This window comes from Centrocercus urophasianus, unplaced genomic scaffold (genome assembly GCF_019232065.1).
Source record: "Centrocercus urophasianus isolate 14NV4802_14NV808 unplaced genomic scaffold, USGS_Curo_1.0 seq_20, whole genome shotgun sequence".
Classification (NCBI taxonomy): domain Eukaryota; kingdom Metazoa; phylum Chordata; class Aves; order Galliformes; family Phasianidae; genus Centrocercus; species Centrocercus urophasianus.
Genome location: NW_024884756.1, coordinates 2,729,369 through 2,743,323, shown reverse-complemented (window position 1 = coordinate 2,743,323; position 13,955 = coordinate 2,729,369). Strand labels below are relative to the sequence as shown.

General features: G+C 46.8%; 2 protein-coding genes across 3 annotated transcripts in view; both read left to right on the top strand.

The window, feature by feature from the left end:
• The first annotated feature begins 1,234 nt into the window (after positions 1 to 1,234).
• On the top strand, positions 1,235 to 2,717 carry LOC122162334 (interferon lambda-3). Its single transcript, XM_042822600.1, has 5 exons — positions 1,235 to 1,396; positions 1,757 to 1,834; positions 1,940 to 2,083; positions 2,182 to 2,262; positions 2,622 to 2,717. Exons 1-5 carry the CDS (start codon positions 1,235 to 1,237, stop codon positions 2,715 to 2,717), a joined length of 561 nt encoding a protein of 186 aa, XP_042678534.1.
• A 3,471-nt stretch (positions 2,718 to 6,188) lies between these two features.
• UBE2F (ubiquitin conjugating enzyme E2 F (putative)) overlaps positions 6,189 to 13,955 on the top strand; it is a 65,081-nt gene continuing 57,314 nt past the window's right edge. For both annotated transcript variants that reach the window (XM_042821961.1, XM_042821960.1), the window contains exons 1-2: positions 6,189 to 6,279; positions 8,470 to 8,603. In XM_042821961.1, the coding sequence (XP_042677895.1) occupies positions 8,486 to 8,603 (118 nt within the window). In that variant the 5' untranslated portion in view covers positions 6,189 to 6,279; positions 8,470 to 8,485. The remainder of the gene's footprint in view (positions 6,280 to 8,469; positions 8,604 to 13,955) is intronic.

The window sequence follows — 13,955 nt, the reverse complement described above, 5'->3', positions numbered from 1 at the left end:
CAATGCTGGTGGGATCCTGGTGGATCCTGGTCCTGCAGTGCTGTCCACGACTTGCCATGAGCAGGAAGTCTGTGTCTCCAGTGCTTTCAGGCTTTACATCTGCATCTGGCTGTCCTGGCTCTGCTCCAAGCTCTGACTCTGGTCTGAGCGAAGTGAGCACTGCTGCTGGCCTACTGCACCACTCCTCGTCCTGACTGTGGTGCCTGGTGATGGGACGGGAGGCAATGAACCCAAGTCAAAGCACATCTGAGCACAGCGAAGTCTTACTGAGGAGACAATCGTGTGCTGGCACAGGCTGCTCAATTTGTGGGGTCTCCACCCTTGGTGATAGGCAAAAAAAGACACGGTCCTGGAGTGCCTGCTCAGGGCAATGGAGCACTGGGGCAGAGTGCCCAGAGAGGTGGTGGATGTCCATTCCTGGAGACGTTCAAGGTCAATGCACTGAGCACCGGGTCAGCTGTTTATGTCCCTGTTCATCGCAGGGGAGTTGGACCTGATGGCCTTTAAAGGTCCCTTCCAACTCAGACGTTTCTATGATAATCTGCTTCAGCTGCCCCTGCTTTTTACACATGCAGGATTATATTTTCCTGTATTTGATGATTGATCAATGCACAGAACTAAATGCAGATGTAGTTTCACAGCTCAGGTTACCTCGAGGAAACGGCAGATGTTGGATGCGCAGTGCTGTGGTGTCCTCACTCAGTGCTGCACTACTGCACGGTCGCTCTTTACACACATGGGTGTATTTGGCTATACTTCATGATCAGTGCACGACATTCCAAGCGCAGTTATAGATCCACAGCTCAGGTTACCTTAGGGAAAGGGCAGGTTTCTTGCAGCGCGGGTGTGTTTTTACAGCTGCCAGGGCAGCGCTGTGAAGATGCTGTATTTGCATTTTCCACGAACGCTGAACAGGGAGGAAAAGCCACGCACAGTGCTGTGGGGTCCCACCATGTCCCAAGCCCCATTCCGGTCACCATATCCCCACAGCGCCCTCACCTGTGGCCACACCTGTGGCCTCGGGGTTTCCTCTCCACTGCTTTCGCTTTCCTGTAGCAGAGCTGCCTTGCCTTGGATTTTCCTGTCAAGCTGAAAGTGCAATCCAGCCCGCTGCTTAAAAGCCAGAGAGATGGGGCAGAGCAGCAGGAGTGACTTGAGAGGAGCAGGAGGAGTGACTTGACTCCAACTCACCTGATTCTATTTCTTCTTATACTTGTTTAATTTTGCTTCGAAGATGGTATGCTACGGGGTCACTATGATATTGGTGGGGACCCTGGGGGCCCTCATGGCAGATGCGTTCCCTCGGGTCACCCCAAAGAAGAGCTGCAGCCTCTCCAAGTACCAGTTCCCTGCACCTTCGGAGCTGAAGGCAGTGCAGAGGATGAAGGAGCAGTTTGTGAGTATCTAGGGCAATGAGCCCTGGGCTGGGGGGCATCAGCTGGAGGGGAGTGAGGCAGAGAGACAGCTGAATTTCAGGCCCTGAGCAGCAAAATGGATGTTTTCGGGGTGTTTCTGTGTGGGGACAAGCTGGACGTGTTGCAGGCAGTTTGGGGACAGCAGTCCCTAGCACAGTGAGCAGCAGCACTTACCCGCCCTTGGATGATGCTTGCATCCTGCCCATACCAATAGGGTATGGCTATGATGAATTTTGTGCTGGTTTCACATTTCTGCAGGGGGGAAGCGGGTTGTGCAACAAAGCCCAAAATCCAAGAGCAGCTTTTCAATCTGTCCCCATTCTCTCATGTTTCACCTCCAGGAAGACATCATGCTATTAACAAACCGAAAATGCAACACCAGACTCTTCCATCGGAAGTGGAACACGGCTGAGCTGTCGGTAAGGATGATGCTATGGAAGGGGAACCCCTCCTCCAAGCAGGACCCCCTTCTTCTGCGCCCTGAGGCAGCTTCTGATCTGTAACCACGATGCTCTCACCTGCAGGTACCTGACCGGATCGCCCTGGTGAAGGCTGAGCTGGACCTCACCATCACCATGCTCACAAACCCCACAACGCAGAGGATGGCTGAGACGTGCCAACAGCCCCTGGCCTTCCTTACCCAAGTCCGGCAGGACCTGCGAGACTGCGTGAGTGTCCCCCCAGCCCTGCAGCCCCAGCTCAGTGGCGTCGGTGTTGGTGGCAGCACCATGAGCATCACTGGTGCTTACAATCACTCTCCTTGCAGTTGGCCCTCGAAGCACCTTCACATCAGTCCTCTGGGAAACTGAGGCACTGGCTGCAGAAGCTGGAGACAGCCAAGAAGAAGGTAAGGCAGGATGCTGCGCAGGACGGCTGGTGTGGTTCCAGGGCCTCCTGAGCAGACAGCTCATCGCTTTGTATTCAAAAGCTCTAAATTCCACTTCAGAGTATGCAAATCAAGGGCAAGCTAGAGCCTTTTTTGCATCCCTCCATTAAGAAGCAGCCAAAAAGGCATTCCTCAGCACCTCCAATCATGGCTAGAGTTTTGACCGCTCGTATACAGCAACTTGACTTCCCAACCCCAAGCAACGCAGGGAAGCCCTTGCAACCTGCAGCGCTCAGCAGCGAGAGGCCAAGGACCCATGATACCCCCAGGTCCTGTTTGTGCTCCATCCCTGGTGCTCACCTCCCCTGCTCCCATTTCAGGAGACCGCCGGCTGCCTGGAGGCCTCAGCCATCCTGCACATCTTCCAAATCCTGAACGACCTGCGGTGTGCAGCCCAGCGCGAGGACTGCACTTAGCCCCAGCGCCCCGCATCTGCCCGGGAGCACCGGGTGCTCTCACGCTGCTTTATGGAACTGCTTGGCTGTATTTTCCTATTTGTCTCTTTGATGTGAGCTTAGGGAGCAATTTTGTAACAGTCTCTTAATTTATTGTGGGTTTTGTGGGGGTTTTTTGTACCACGTATTTATAAATATTTAAGGAAGATGTAAAGAAATGCGCTTCTTGAAAGGTACTGCTCAGTGAGGATGAGCATCTTTGTATCTTTGTTTTGCTGGTTTTCAAAACACTGTTTTTAAGAGATCTATTTTCTGTACTCGCTATTTATTACACACCGTGTTACATATATTTACTTGTATAGATAATTTATTTTTACATGAAAAAGGAAATAAATGCGTTAAACTGACAAGCTGCCGTCATGTTTTCACAATGTCTTGCTGTAGTATCATCCCTTCAGAATCGTTTGGGGATGATACCAATATGGCTGTTGGGCATTTGAAGTTGGCAGAACCTCACCCCTGTGCTGATGCCACCTGAAGCTGCACCCTGACACCTTTCCTGGGGCTCACTTTTGGGATGAATGGATGCTGTGGTGGCTGGGGATGTCCTTGCCTGCTGGTCCAGGATGGGTAGCACCGAATATGGGACATCTGAAGCCTAAAGCATCCCAGTCCTGTGTGGGAAAGGCTCCAGGCTTGGCCATCCCAGAAGCTCTCAGAAGAACCCTGTGTGATTTAATTATCAACCACAAGGATAGGAAAAGGAGTGCTGGGGAAGGAGGGCACCCTGCAGGGAGAGGAGAAAAAGGATGGATGAGCAGTGCTGAACATCATTCAGTTTGGGCCCAGATGCCTCTTTGGAGACTGGTCACCAGAAGAAGGGAGCTGGTGAAGCTGTGAAGGTCACACACGGTGTCACCAGGGGCAAGAAGTCTCCCCAGCCATAGCAAGGAGATCCAAAACACGCAGATGAGATTTTCTGTTTCTTAAGAAAGTCAACAGTTGAGTTTCATCACTGCATCACCTCATAAACTTCTTCTGCCCCCAACTCTTCCATCAGAATCCAGGTTCACATCACCCACAGACTGTGCACTGTTGGTGGTGCAAAAACCAATACTTCCTCCAGTAATCTGCAGTTTGGGAGCTGATCTGTAGCACTGCACCGAGCAGAAGAGATCTCACAGGCACTGGCTGCCAGGGCTTGACATAGCCTACAGAATTATGCACAACTGTAAGCAATTTGCTGATTCATCTGAGGCTGTCACAAGAAAGGGTGATTTAAAAGGCTGCTGTGGCAGAAGAGGTTCTGCCAGAAGGTGGGTTTCTGTTGGAATTAAAACAAAATAATAGTAATGCGTAGGGCTGTACTGACTTTTAGGGTATTTGTCGTGGAAAATAGCCAAAATGAAACAGAAACTTGAAACTTTTGCGTTTTTTCTTTTCCTGAGGACACAAGGCCTTCAAGTCAGATGAAACCCGAGGAGCATCCAGCCAAACTCTAGTCAGGGCAAGCTGTGCAGGGACACACCTGGGTGAGTCCTGGATGGTTCCAGGAAGAGAGATTTCACAACATGCATAAGGCTTTCTGTTGGGTGATTCTGTGAAGCAGCTCTGTGCCAGAGCCAGCTGCAGAGTGATGGAACACACGGAGAGGGCAGAGGATGACAAACAGGGGCTGTGAATGTTCATCACTGCTAAATCCCTGTTTTTTAATGTACTAGATACCAGTGCTCTTGTTATTGTAATTTCTCCCCCCATTCACTGCTGTTCATAATTCACACTAATTCCCGTATATATTATACCAGGAACAGTCAGGAATCATTCTGTGATGTTACTGTCTTGCTCTGGGAGGAGGTGGTGTTCAGTGAGATCTGATTGCTTTTCATTTGCTTTGATTACAAGGGTTTTTTGACAAATAACCTTCGCTTCTATCTGCAGGTGACTTCTGCACGTGTGTGAGTGGTTGGTGGATTACTCATTCTCATGCAAAGCCTCAATTTTTTTGGACTAGAAGGACGGCCTGAAGGACAGATAGCTGCTGAAGGCTCTTGGGACTCCAGGCTGCCATGTGAATTAGTGATGATTTTCTTCTTGTTTCCTTTGGACTCCTGAAGTCTTACTGAGAGTGTTACCTCTGTAGTCACAACCCAACCCCGTTTCTCTGCTCGTGGACAAGTCCCCCCAGCAGCCCACGTCCCCTGATTCTCTTTCTGCACTCCCACAGAGGTGTCTGCAGAAGAGGCTGGGAATGCTGCTTCTTTCTCATTTGATTTCTGTCTTCGTTTCAGAATGGAGGCTTCCTTACTGCCCTGAGACAGCCAAGAAAGGGCAGCTGACACGTGGTACACCATGCACTGTCACTCCTTTACTCAGATAAATGTCCCAATATCTTCAGTCCCAGAATCCATAGACTGGAGAGGTAAATGTAATAACCTTCGAGAAGGAAATTTAGAAGGTAGGTTCACACAACAGAAGGCTGTGTTTTATGCCAAGCTTAGAGGAAATGGAAAACGATCTACCAGGAAAACGTAATAGCAGAATATTTTGGTGCAGGCATTTAAAGGCTCAGGTTTTAAGAAATGGCCTCTTGCATCCAGAGTATGACTGTGTGCTATCAAAAGCAATAAGGAATTCCAGCTGTGTTTCTGGAAAGCTCTGAGAAAAGGTTCTGACCTTTGTAGGTTTAAAAAAAAAAAAAAAAGTAAATTGGAGCCCTATTAATGGTATGGAAAAGATGAAGAAAAGCTCAGATCTGCTTCTTAAGTATTTTTCCATGCTGTTCCTTGTTTCTACTTTACTCTGTGATCTCTTGTCTGGAAGGATGCATCCGAGTCAATGTGGTACTGCTTCAAGTATTGTCTTAGCAAGGGATTGCTTTATACAGCAGAACAGAGGTCCACAAAGCATCAGAGGGAAGGAACTTTTGGTTTGAGCCAATCCTGCCAATAAAAAAAGAGGAGGAAAAAGGGTGCTGGGTTAATGACGTTGGATTAAATAGATTTAATTAAGCTAAACCCCGGTGCTGATTTATTTTTCAGAAAGGAAGCAGTTGTGTTCCCGTGAATGTTCAGGAACTGGTATTTAGTTGCTACCTGCTGAACTTTGTGTCTGGTCTGCACGTTTGCTTTATAAAACCTTCTAACCACTAATTGCTTAGTTTTGGTTCCCCTTTTCATTGCATGCAACGGGATGGATAAACTCCAGTTAAATACGATGGCGTCGGTACTTGAAGCGGCATATCCCAGTCATTTCCTGTCCGTTACTGAACGTAATCTCGTGATTTCACACAGATTTCAGCTTCCACTAACTTGGCGCGGGAACGGGTTACAAGACTAAGGGCACAGCGCCCAAAACGGCGCCGGCCGAGCCCAACTCCAACTCTCGCGAGACGACGGCGGGAGCTGGCAGAGCCCTCGTAACCGGTGGAGGGGAGGGGGTGCCTACAAGCCCCGCCCACGTCCTCGCCCACTTCCGGCGCGGCGGGCGGGCGGCTGAGGGAGGAGGAGCCGCGCCGCCGCCCCTGCCCCGGGCCAGCCCCGGGATGGTGTTGGCTGCGGGAGCCGGGCCCTGACGCCGCGCTCAGGTAGGTGCGAGCCGCCCCTTACGCTTCTAGATCTGGATTCGGACCCGCCCGCGTCTCCCCGTGCGGTACCAGCCTGCTAGGCCTCGGAGCACCGGCTGGGTCTGCCTGCCCGCGGCTGAGGGGCGAGAGGCCCGGCGGTGCGGGCCTGCAGGGAGCTCGTGCAGCCCCTGCGTGCTGCGGAACTCCCCCCCCCATGGGCTCCGTCAGCAGAAGGGGGGGCAGCGCTGGGGCTCGGCCCCTTGGTGCGCGCCTTCTGGTTGCCGCAGCTTTTTAGGACGCAGGTAGCGAGGTGCTTAATGCCCGCTGATACCGGCTTCGTTTGGACGTGGTGCCATTAGGAGGCTGTCTGCAGTTCGTAGGTTTTCTTTTCTGTTTCTGTTACTGTTTGTTTGCTTTTAGGAGCCCGTGTCACCGTTTTCCTGTCTCTTCCCTTCTGTGTTGTTTTTTTTTTTTTCTTTTTTTTTTTTTGACTCGTTAAAACCGGCTGTTGCCTTTCTTCGTGGGAAAGCAGACTGTTTTGTCTGCTTATTTTATGTCTCTGGGACAGTGTGTGTGTGGGGGGGGAACACAACCGAGCCTGTTTCAGCTGGGCAACCTGGATTTCTGTTTGCTCCAGGTTTTACTGTTTTCAGTCTGGATCTGAAATGTAAGACATGTACCTATCAGCCTCAGATAATTTGGCCTTCTTGTGTGTCTTATCAGGGAGTGGTGCTGTTGGGTTCTCTTGTAAAACACATGTTTTTCCTCTCTTTTAAACCTCATTACTCAGTTATCTGTTATGTTCTCCTCTACACAGAATCACAGAATGGCTTAGGTTGGAAGGGATCTTAAAGCTTATCTAATTCCAGTCCTCTACCTTGAATGCCCAAGTGTCACAGCAGTTGTTTGATTTCTCTTCTTCCCCATGCTGGTACTTCGGTGCTGATGTGGTTTGTTATAAATCCCTCAGCATTCTCACAAATCTGCAGAGCAGTTAGGCTGTTTCTGCAGATATGCCAAGGAGACTGACAGGCCAGGGAAGCTTTTTCTCCCACCTGATTTCTTTAAGGCTGGAACGAACACAATCAGCAAAGCAACTGCTGTTACTGTTGACCTGGTGATTTCAAGGCATGCTTAGGAAGAAAGAAGCAATGAGAGATGTAGAGCTGGAGCTGACACAAAAATCTTGTTTCTAGTCTTGTCATTTACTGTTATGCTCATCTTCATCTCAGTAGTTCCTTCACTTGACCATTTGCACTGTGAGTATCTCAACTGATGTTGCATGAGCACCTATTTCATGTCTTGGGAACTGCTGCACCATATCTGTCCAGTCTTCTGTTCAGACTAGCTCATGTAAAGACTGTATGGTTAAAGGGTAAGCATTACCTTTCTAGTGGTGGTGAGGCCTAAAGGGTATTGATCTTGTCAGTAGAAATTTGGTTTTGGCCACACTTCTAACAAGAGTGAAACTTCTTAAAAGAATGAACTGCCTTAAAGTAGGAGTAGCATCAAAATGTTCAGGCAGAGGACTTTGCTTTTAAGAATTTGGCATTCTGTCTGACTCCTGCTGTGACTGATCATCATAGTTCTCTTCTGATGTGGAGGATTGACGTAGCAAAAATCTCTCTTTGTTTCAGTTACCAAATGTCCACATGTAACTTTATGGCTGTGCTGTGAAGAGTGCATCCTGTCACTATTGGGCAGTTTAAATCTGTTCCATTCGCTGTGTGCTGCTGTCTGACTCAAAGCTCACTTCCCAGTGCGGCAGAGTAGTTCCAGGAAACACTGCCCTCCCCTTCCTCTCTTCTTTGGATGCAGAAAGCAGTTCTGAATGCTGTTACAGGAGATACAGATGAGGATGGTGGGAACAGGTTGTCTGGCTGTGGCAGTGGGATTCACATTGTGATTCGATACGCTGTGGTAGATGGTGCAGTGAAACAAGGTTGTAAACAGTGATGAAAGTCTGACCTTTTGCCAGCAAAAACTGAACTTCCTCCTTGCTTCAGCTGTCAGTGTTCTGGTCTGAAACAAAGTCTTGTTCTTCAAACTCTATAGTTTGTCCACGTCTTTAGCTGCAGTCAAGTGATCTGTTTTCTTTGACTGTTAAGAATATGGCCAGAGCTGTGTAGCATGGGTCTATTTTTGTACTTCCCCTTCCCTCGTGCTTTGAGTATTGGTAATTGACTTCATTCTTATGTATTTTTTTTCTAGACTGAAGACAGCAGTAATGCTCACTCTGGCAAGCAAGTTGAAGCGGGATGATGGTGTCAGAGGACCCCGTGCATCCAATCCAGCTTCTGATTCCACTCGGAGGGTGTCTGTACGAGATAAATTGCTTGTTAAAGGTGAAAGGAACTTACATTTCAATTTTGTGGGTTGTACTTTTTAGACCTGTTGGCAGTGATGCAATACTAGATGTTTATAAAATGGTTTCCAGAAGTGTTTGGTATTGCTTGTGACTTATATGTGGAGCTTATCACAGAACTGTAGGATGTTTTGAATGGGAAGGGATTCATCTAGTCCATCAATGAGCAGAGACACCTACAGCTCCAAATGATACTCACAGTCCCGTCCAGCCTGATGCTGTATGTCTTCAGGGATGAGGCTTCCACCACCTCTCTGGGCAGACTGTTCCAGTGCCTCACCACCCTTTCTGTAAAAATATTAAAACAAAACAAAAAAACAAAAACAAAACAAAACAAAAAAAAAAAAACAAAAAAAACAAAACAAAAAAAAAAAAAACCAAAAAAGCACAATAACAACTTCTTCTTTATATCCAACCTAAATCTCCCCCCCTTTTTGTCTGAAATCATTTCCCCCTGTCCTGTCACATCAGACCCTGCTAAAGAGTCTGTCCCCTTCCTTCATGCAGCCCCCTTTTACGTACTGAAATGCTGCTCTCAGGTCTCCCCAGAGCCTTCTCTTTTTCTTGCTGAACAGCTCCAGATCTCTCAGCCTCTCCCTGTAGGGAGGTGTTCCATTCTTTGCATTGTTTTTGTGGCCCTTGTCTGGACGTGCTCTAACAGGTCCACATCCCTCCTGTACTGAGGACTCCCCATCTGGATGCAGCTCTCCAGGTGAGGTCTCACAGCACAGAGGGCCAAATCCTCCTCCTCCACACTGCTTTTGATGCAGCCCATGGTACTGCTGGCTTTGGGCTGCGAGGGCACAGTGCTGGCTTGTGTCCAGCTGTCATCCTCCTGCACCCCCAGTCCTTTTCAGCTGCTCTATCCTGACATCCCCCAGCTTGTGCTGATAGTGGGTGTTGCTGTGATCCAGGTGCAAGACCTTGCTGTCAGATTTATTGAACTTCTTGAGATTCACCTGAGCACAGTGCTCTACCTGTCAGGGTCTCTCTGGGTGGCATCCCATCCCTTGGCTATATTGATCACAGCAGGGAGCTTGGTGTCATCTGCAAACTTGCTCAGGGTGCACCCAATCACACTGCTGATGTCATTGATGAAGGCATTAAAGAGCAGTGGACCCTGTACTGGTCTTGGTGGGACACAAATTGTCACTGATCTCCATCTGGACACTGAGCCATTGATCACTGCTCTCTGGGTGCAATCTCACAACTGGTTACTTGTCCATCAAACAGTCTACCCATCAAATCCATATCTCTCAAGGGAGAAAAGTATTGCCATATGTCAAATAGAGAAAAACTGTAGCTGCCTGTGAAAGGAAAGTAAATCCTAAAAGTAATGTCAGTGTTTGTGTTATTAATGGTAAAGATAAAACCATTAAACTTAAAAGTTTTAAAAACAAGCAAAATATGTATTGTGAATTTTTTTCTTAGAGTCACTGGGTGTTAAATTAGAACTTGAGAATGGAAAAATAGACCCCTTGTTTTTGTAGCACTGTGTAAGGAAGGCTAGTTTAGGTTGTTACATCTGTGTCTGCATTGGTGCTTTGTGGCAGTTCAGGGCAATTGAGGTAGTTTGTGTTTGAGGTAGTGTGAGGCTGTGTAATTTCACTATTTTAAACTGAAATTGAGGACAGCACTTTTCTGTAGCTCAGATGATCTGTTAGATAAAAATCCTGAAGTGCTGGTGCTTTGCAGTTATAGTGGGCCTAAAGCCTGATTTACTCCCTCTGGTACTAGTTGAGTGCTTCAGTGCTTGAGCTGTGCAGCTTGATCTAGTAGGCTGGAATATGCTGTTTAGATTGATGGTTCTGCTAAAAGTGAGCCAGTGTGAGTATATTGCTGTTGATGTGTAAGCTGTTAAGGTTAGGATTTGTATGAGTTAAACAAAATATTCATGTTTTCTGGGCTTGTATCAGCATCCTGAAGTTGCTCTGAACTGTTTGGTGGAGTGTATTGCTGAACTACTGCTTTATGTGTGGCTTTTTCTAATTAGGGTAAATTCTGATGGAGGGCTTTACACTGGAACATGGTTTCCCTGCAGTTACTAAGGCTTCAGTGCAGTGGGAAGGGCCTCAGGTAGACATTGTTCCCAATTTTCTGGCAGTTATAGTTCTGTAAGGACAGAGAGTTTCAAATCACTTTAAACTCTGATGCAAAAAAATGAGATTGCTTGTGACTTCTAATTTGGAAGTCTGCACTTGGCTTCAATTCTGAAGGGAGAAAGGCATCAGACTAATGAAACAGGCTCTTCAGCCAGAATAAACTACAAAACTAAAATGCTAAATGTATATCTTCTGAGATTCTCATTAGCTTACAAGTGCAGACCTCAGAGAAAAAAAGCAGTATAATATGAATGCACTTCATGTTACACCAGAAATTGTAGTTGAAGTGACATAAAAAATTCTACTGTACCTTTAGAGCATTTGCATTTTTCACTTTTATGACTAAAACCCTGTGCATCTTTCTTCTTTTGCAGGGAAAGCAAGGAGTGTAAGCTATAGGAAATCGTTACTGAAACTGTAATTGCTATTACCATTATAAAACCAGCACAGGCTAAGTATTGAATGAGCTGAGGGCCAAACTGACAGATATTAAGAGCAGGTCACTGGCAGCATCCAGTGACGAGCGTGAGTGTTACATCATGGTCTGATTGTGTGTATCACATGGCCCTCCAAAAGAGCTGTAGGAGCAGCTGTCAGTCTGCTTTGAATGGTTGCTGGATGGAAATGAGAACTGGTGGCAGAATTAGATGAGTTCAGTATAACTGTGCTGGGAGTGAGTGGAATATCTGGTAGCTAGACTAGCAAAGCCTTTGTGGGAATATCATCTTTTATGGTTCGCTTTAAGCTGGGTGAGTACTGAGATGAGTACAAAAATTGCTAAAACTCACTCCAGCCACTAAAGGTCTGTCAGCCAAAGCAGCATCTGCAGTGTTGGAAGCCTGAGTGGTATGTTGTGATGGTGCTGGTATTTTCAGGACACGTTGCCTAGGTCTGCAGGAGGAGTTTGGAAGCAAGGGACTGCCTGCTGAGAGTGTGTGTGCGTGGTGGGTGCTTGCATCTAGACCAGTGTAGGTGCCTTTTGCTGCTTTATTGTATGGAACTGAAACAGCCCTTTGGGTGTGCAACTGTACGGGGCTGTGCAGGATTGGAGGCCGAGCTGAGGGGAGTCTGTAAGAGCAGTGGTAAGGAGAAGTTGTTACTGATGTTCTTTATAGGCTGGAGGCATCAAACACAGAGATTGCAGTACAGCTGAAAGGCTGAACTTGATCTCCTGGCAACTGTGGGTTGAAAAGTAGTCTTTCACATAAAGGAAAATAAATTCTGGTGGAGGGGGAGACAGGAAAAGGCCCAGCAGTTGTGCTGAGATATGAATAGGTTCAGTTGTACCTCTTAATAGTGTTGGTTTCCATAACATATCTGTATCCTTTTTGGCCTCAAATTGGGCATTAACTTGTGAGACAGCAGAACAGCAGACAGCTGGTCTGTGCATTGGCCTTAGGGGCAGTAAATACATATGATGGGCTGTATTGGAAGGTTAGCTGAGGATGATTTTGGCACCGTATCCTAAATCCCACCTAGCCCTGGAAGCTGGTGATGGTGTATAAACCAAGGTGTGGAAGCAGTTTGCCTGCTCAGGGATGATGGTGTGCTGGAGTGATGCTGTCCTATTCCCAACCCATGGAAAGCTGGCAATGGTCTGACAGATTCTGCAGGCAAATGTCTTGGCCAATTTGATTACAGGCATCACCCAGACAGTGTTATTTTATGGTGTTTTGTTTTCTGTTTTTGTTTTGTGTTTTTGTCTGGGGGTGAAGACAGCCTTACTTGTGATGACAGGGAGTGCAGTCCAGGAAAGCTTTATTGGATCTCCTTGAAGGATGCCTTTGTCACAGTGATAACACCACTGTCCTCCATGTTTTGTGTGCACAGCCTGGAATACAGATGAGTGGCATTTTGTCTGCGGGCTGGATGGTTGTGACCACAGCCACTGGTAAGTGTAGACAGTGCTTACAATCTTCTGAAAGGTGACTGTAGATCAACAGCCTGACTGGTGCTGCCTTGAAAGAGGGAAGAAGTGATAATGTAGGTATGATTTACCTAATGATTGATTATAATGTAGCTGCTTGCAGTGTGTGAGAAGGTTTGGGCTGGGAAGAGGCCAAGTGGTGACTGCTGTGTCAGGATGTGCTGTTCCTTGAGATTGACAGTGTGGACACAATTTTTTTTTGTGCTAAAAGAACTGTAAATTCATCTCCAAGAGGTTGCTTCATCAAGTTTAAGTAGTGGCCACTTGCTTGCTCCTGCAGGATGCTCAAAGCTTTGCAGTGCTGAGCTCGATGGCAGATCCTTTCTGAAACCATGTGTGAGCCAAAGTGTCATGTAAGATTAGTGTTATCTAATGAGCATGACTACGAGATTGAATTAAAAACAGCAGTCCTGCCAGGATGTCAGTTGTAGCCATGTGTTTGTGTATTGATCACAAATGCACTGCAAAAAAAGCAGCAGTTCGAGCAACCACATCTAAACATCATCCAGTTTTATTTTACTGGTGCTGTTTACTTGCTTGCAAATGTCAGGTTGTAATAACTTAAGTCCTAAGATATTGAGTTAGTGTTGTTTATTCCTCGGTCATCTTCAATGTGTCTGAGTTTACAACCAGATTTAGTTGAAAATGTTTCAAGTGTGCATTTGTACAATCCTGAAGGGAAGGGAGTGAGAAACTGATCACATGAGGTGAATGTGCTCTGTAAATAAAAATCAGGAGAATCTGTATCGTGGCTTTTTTCAAACCTTTAGGTACTGTAATATCACTTGTCATAGTGGTAGGTGAGAAAATTGCAAGGTGGAGAATAGAAATAAAAGAAGACATTCTAAGCACTCTTGAAATTCTGAGACATTGTTTTGAAAATGCTGCATTCATGTCTTCACTTTTTTTTTTTTTTAACATTAAACAGGGACAGAAGCAGAAGAGAGGCTTTGGGGCCAAAAGCAGGGAGAAATATGTATTGCTGTGGGTGAGAATGTTCATTTCAGTTGAGGAAATACCCCTTTCATTCTGTGCCCTTGTGTTGCAGTGGGAAGCACGTGGCCTGACACAGTGGTGAGGGTAGTAAATAAACCATCTTATGTCCTGCCTTGTTGAGCTGGGGGAAGGGGAGAGAGCAGAACATCTCAATTATGGTTTGTGTTACTGAATATAACATCCACGTGGGTCTATCGTAAGCCATATGCCTATATGCTTGTCAGGAATGTGTGTTCCTATTTCTGTCCTGAGAATTGTCATGACTAGGGAGAATTACTGTTTGTGAAATCATTTATAAATAGCTCTG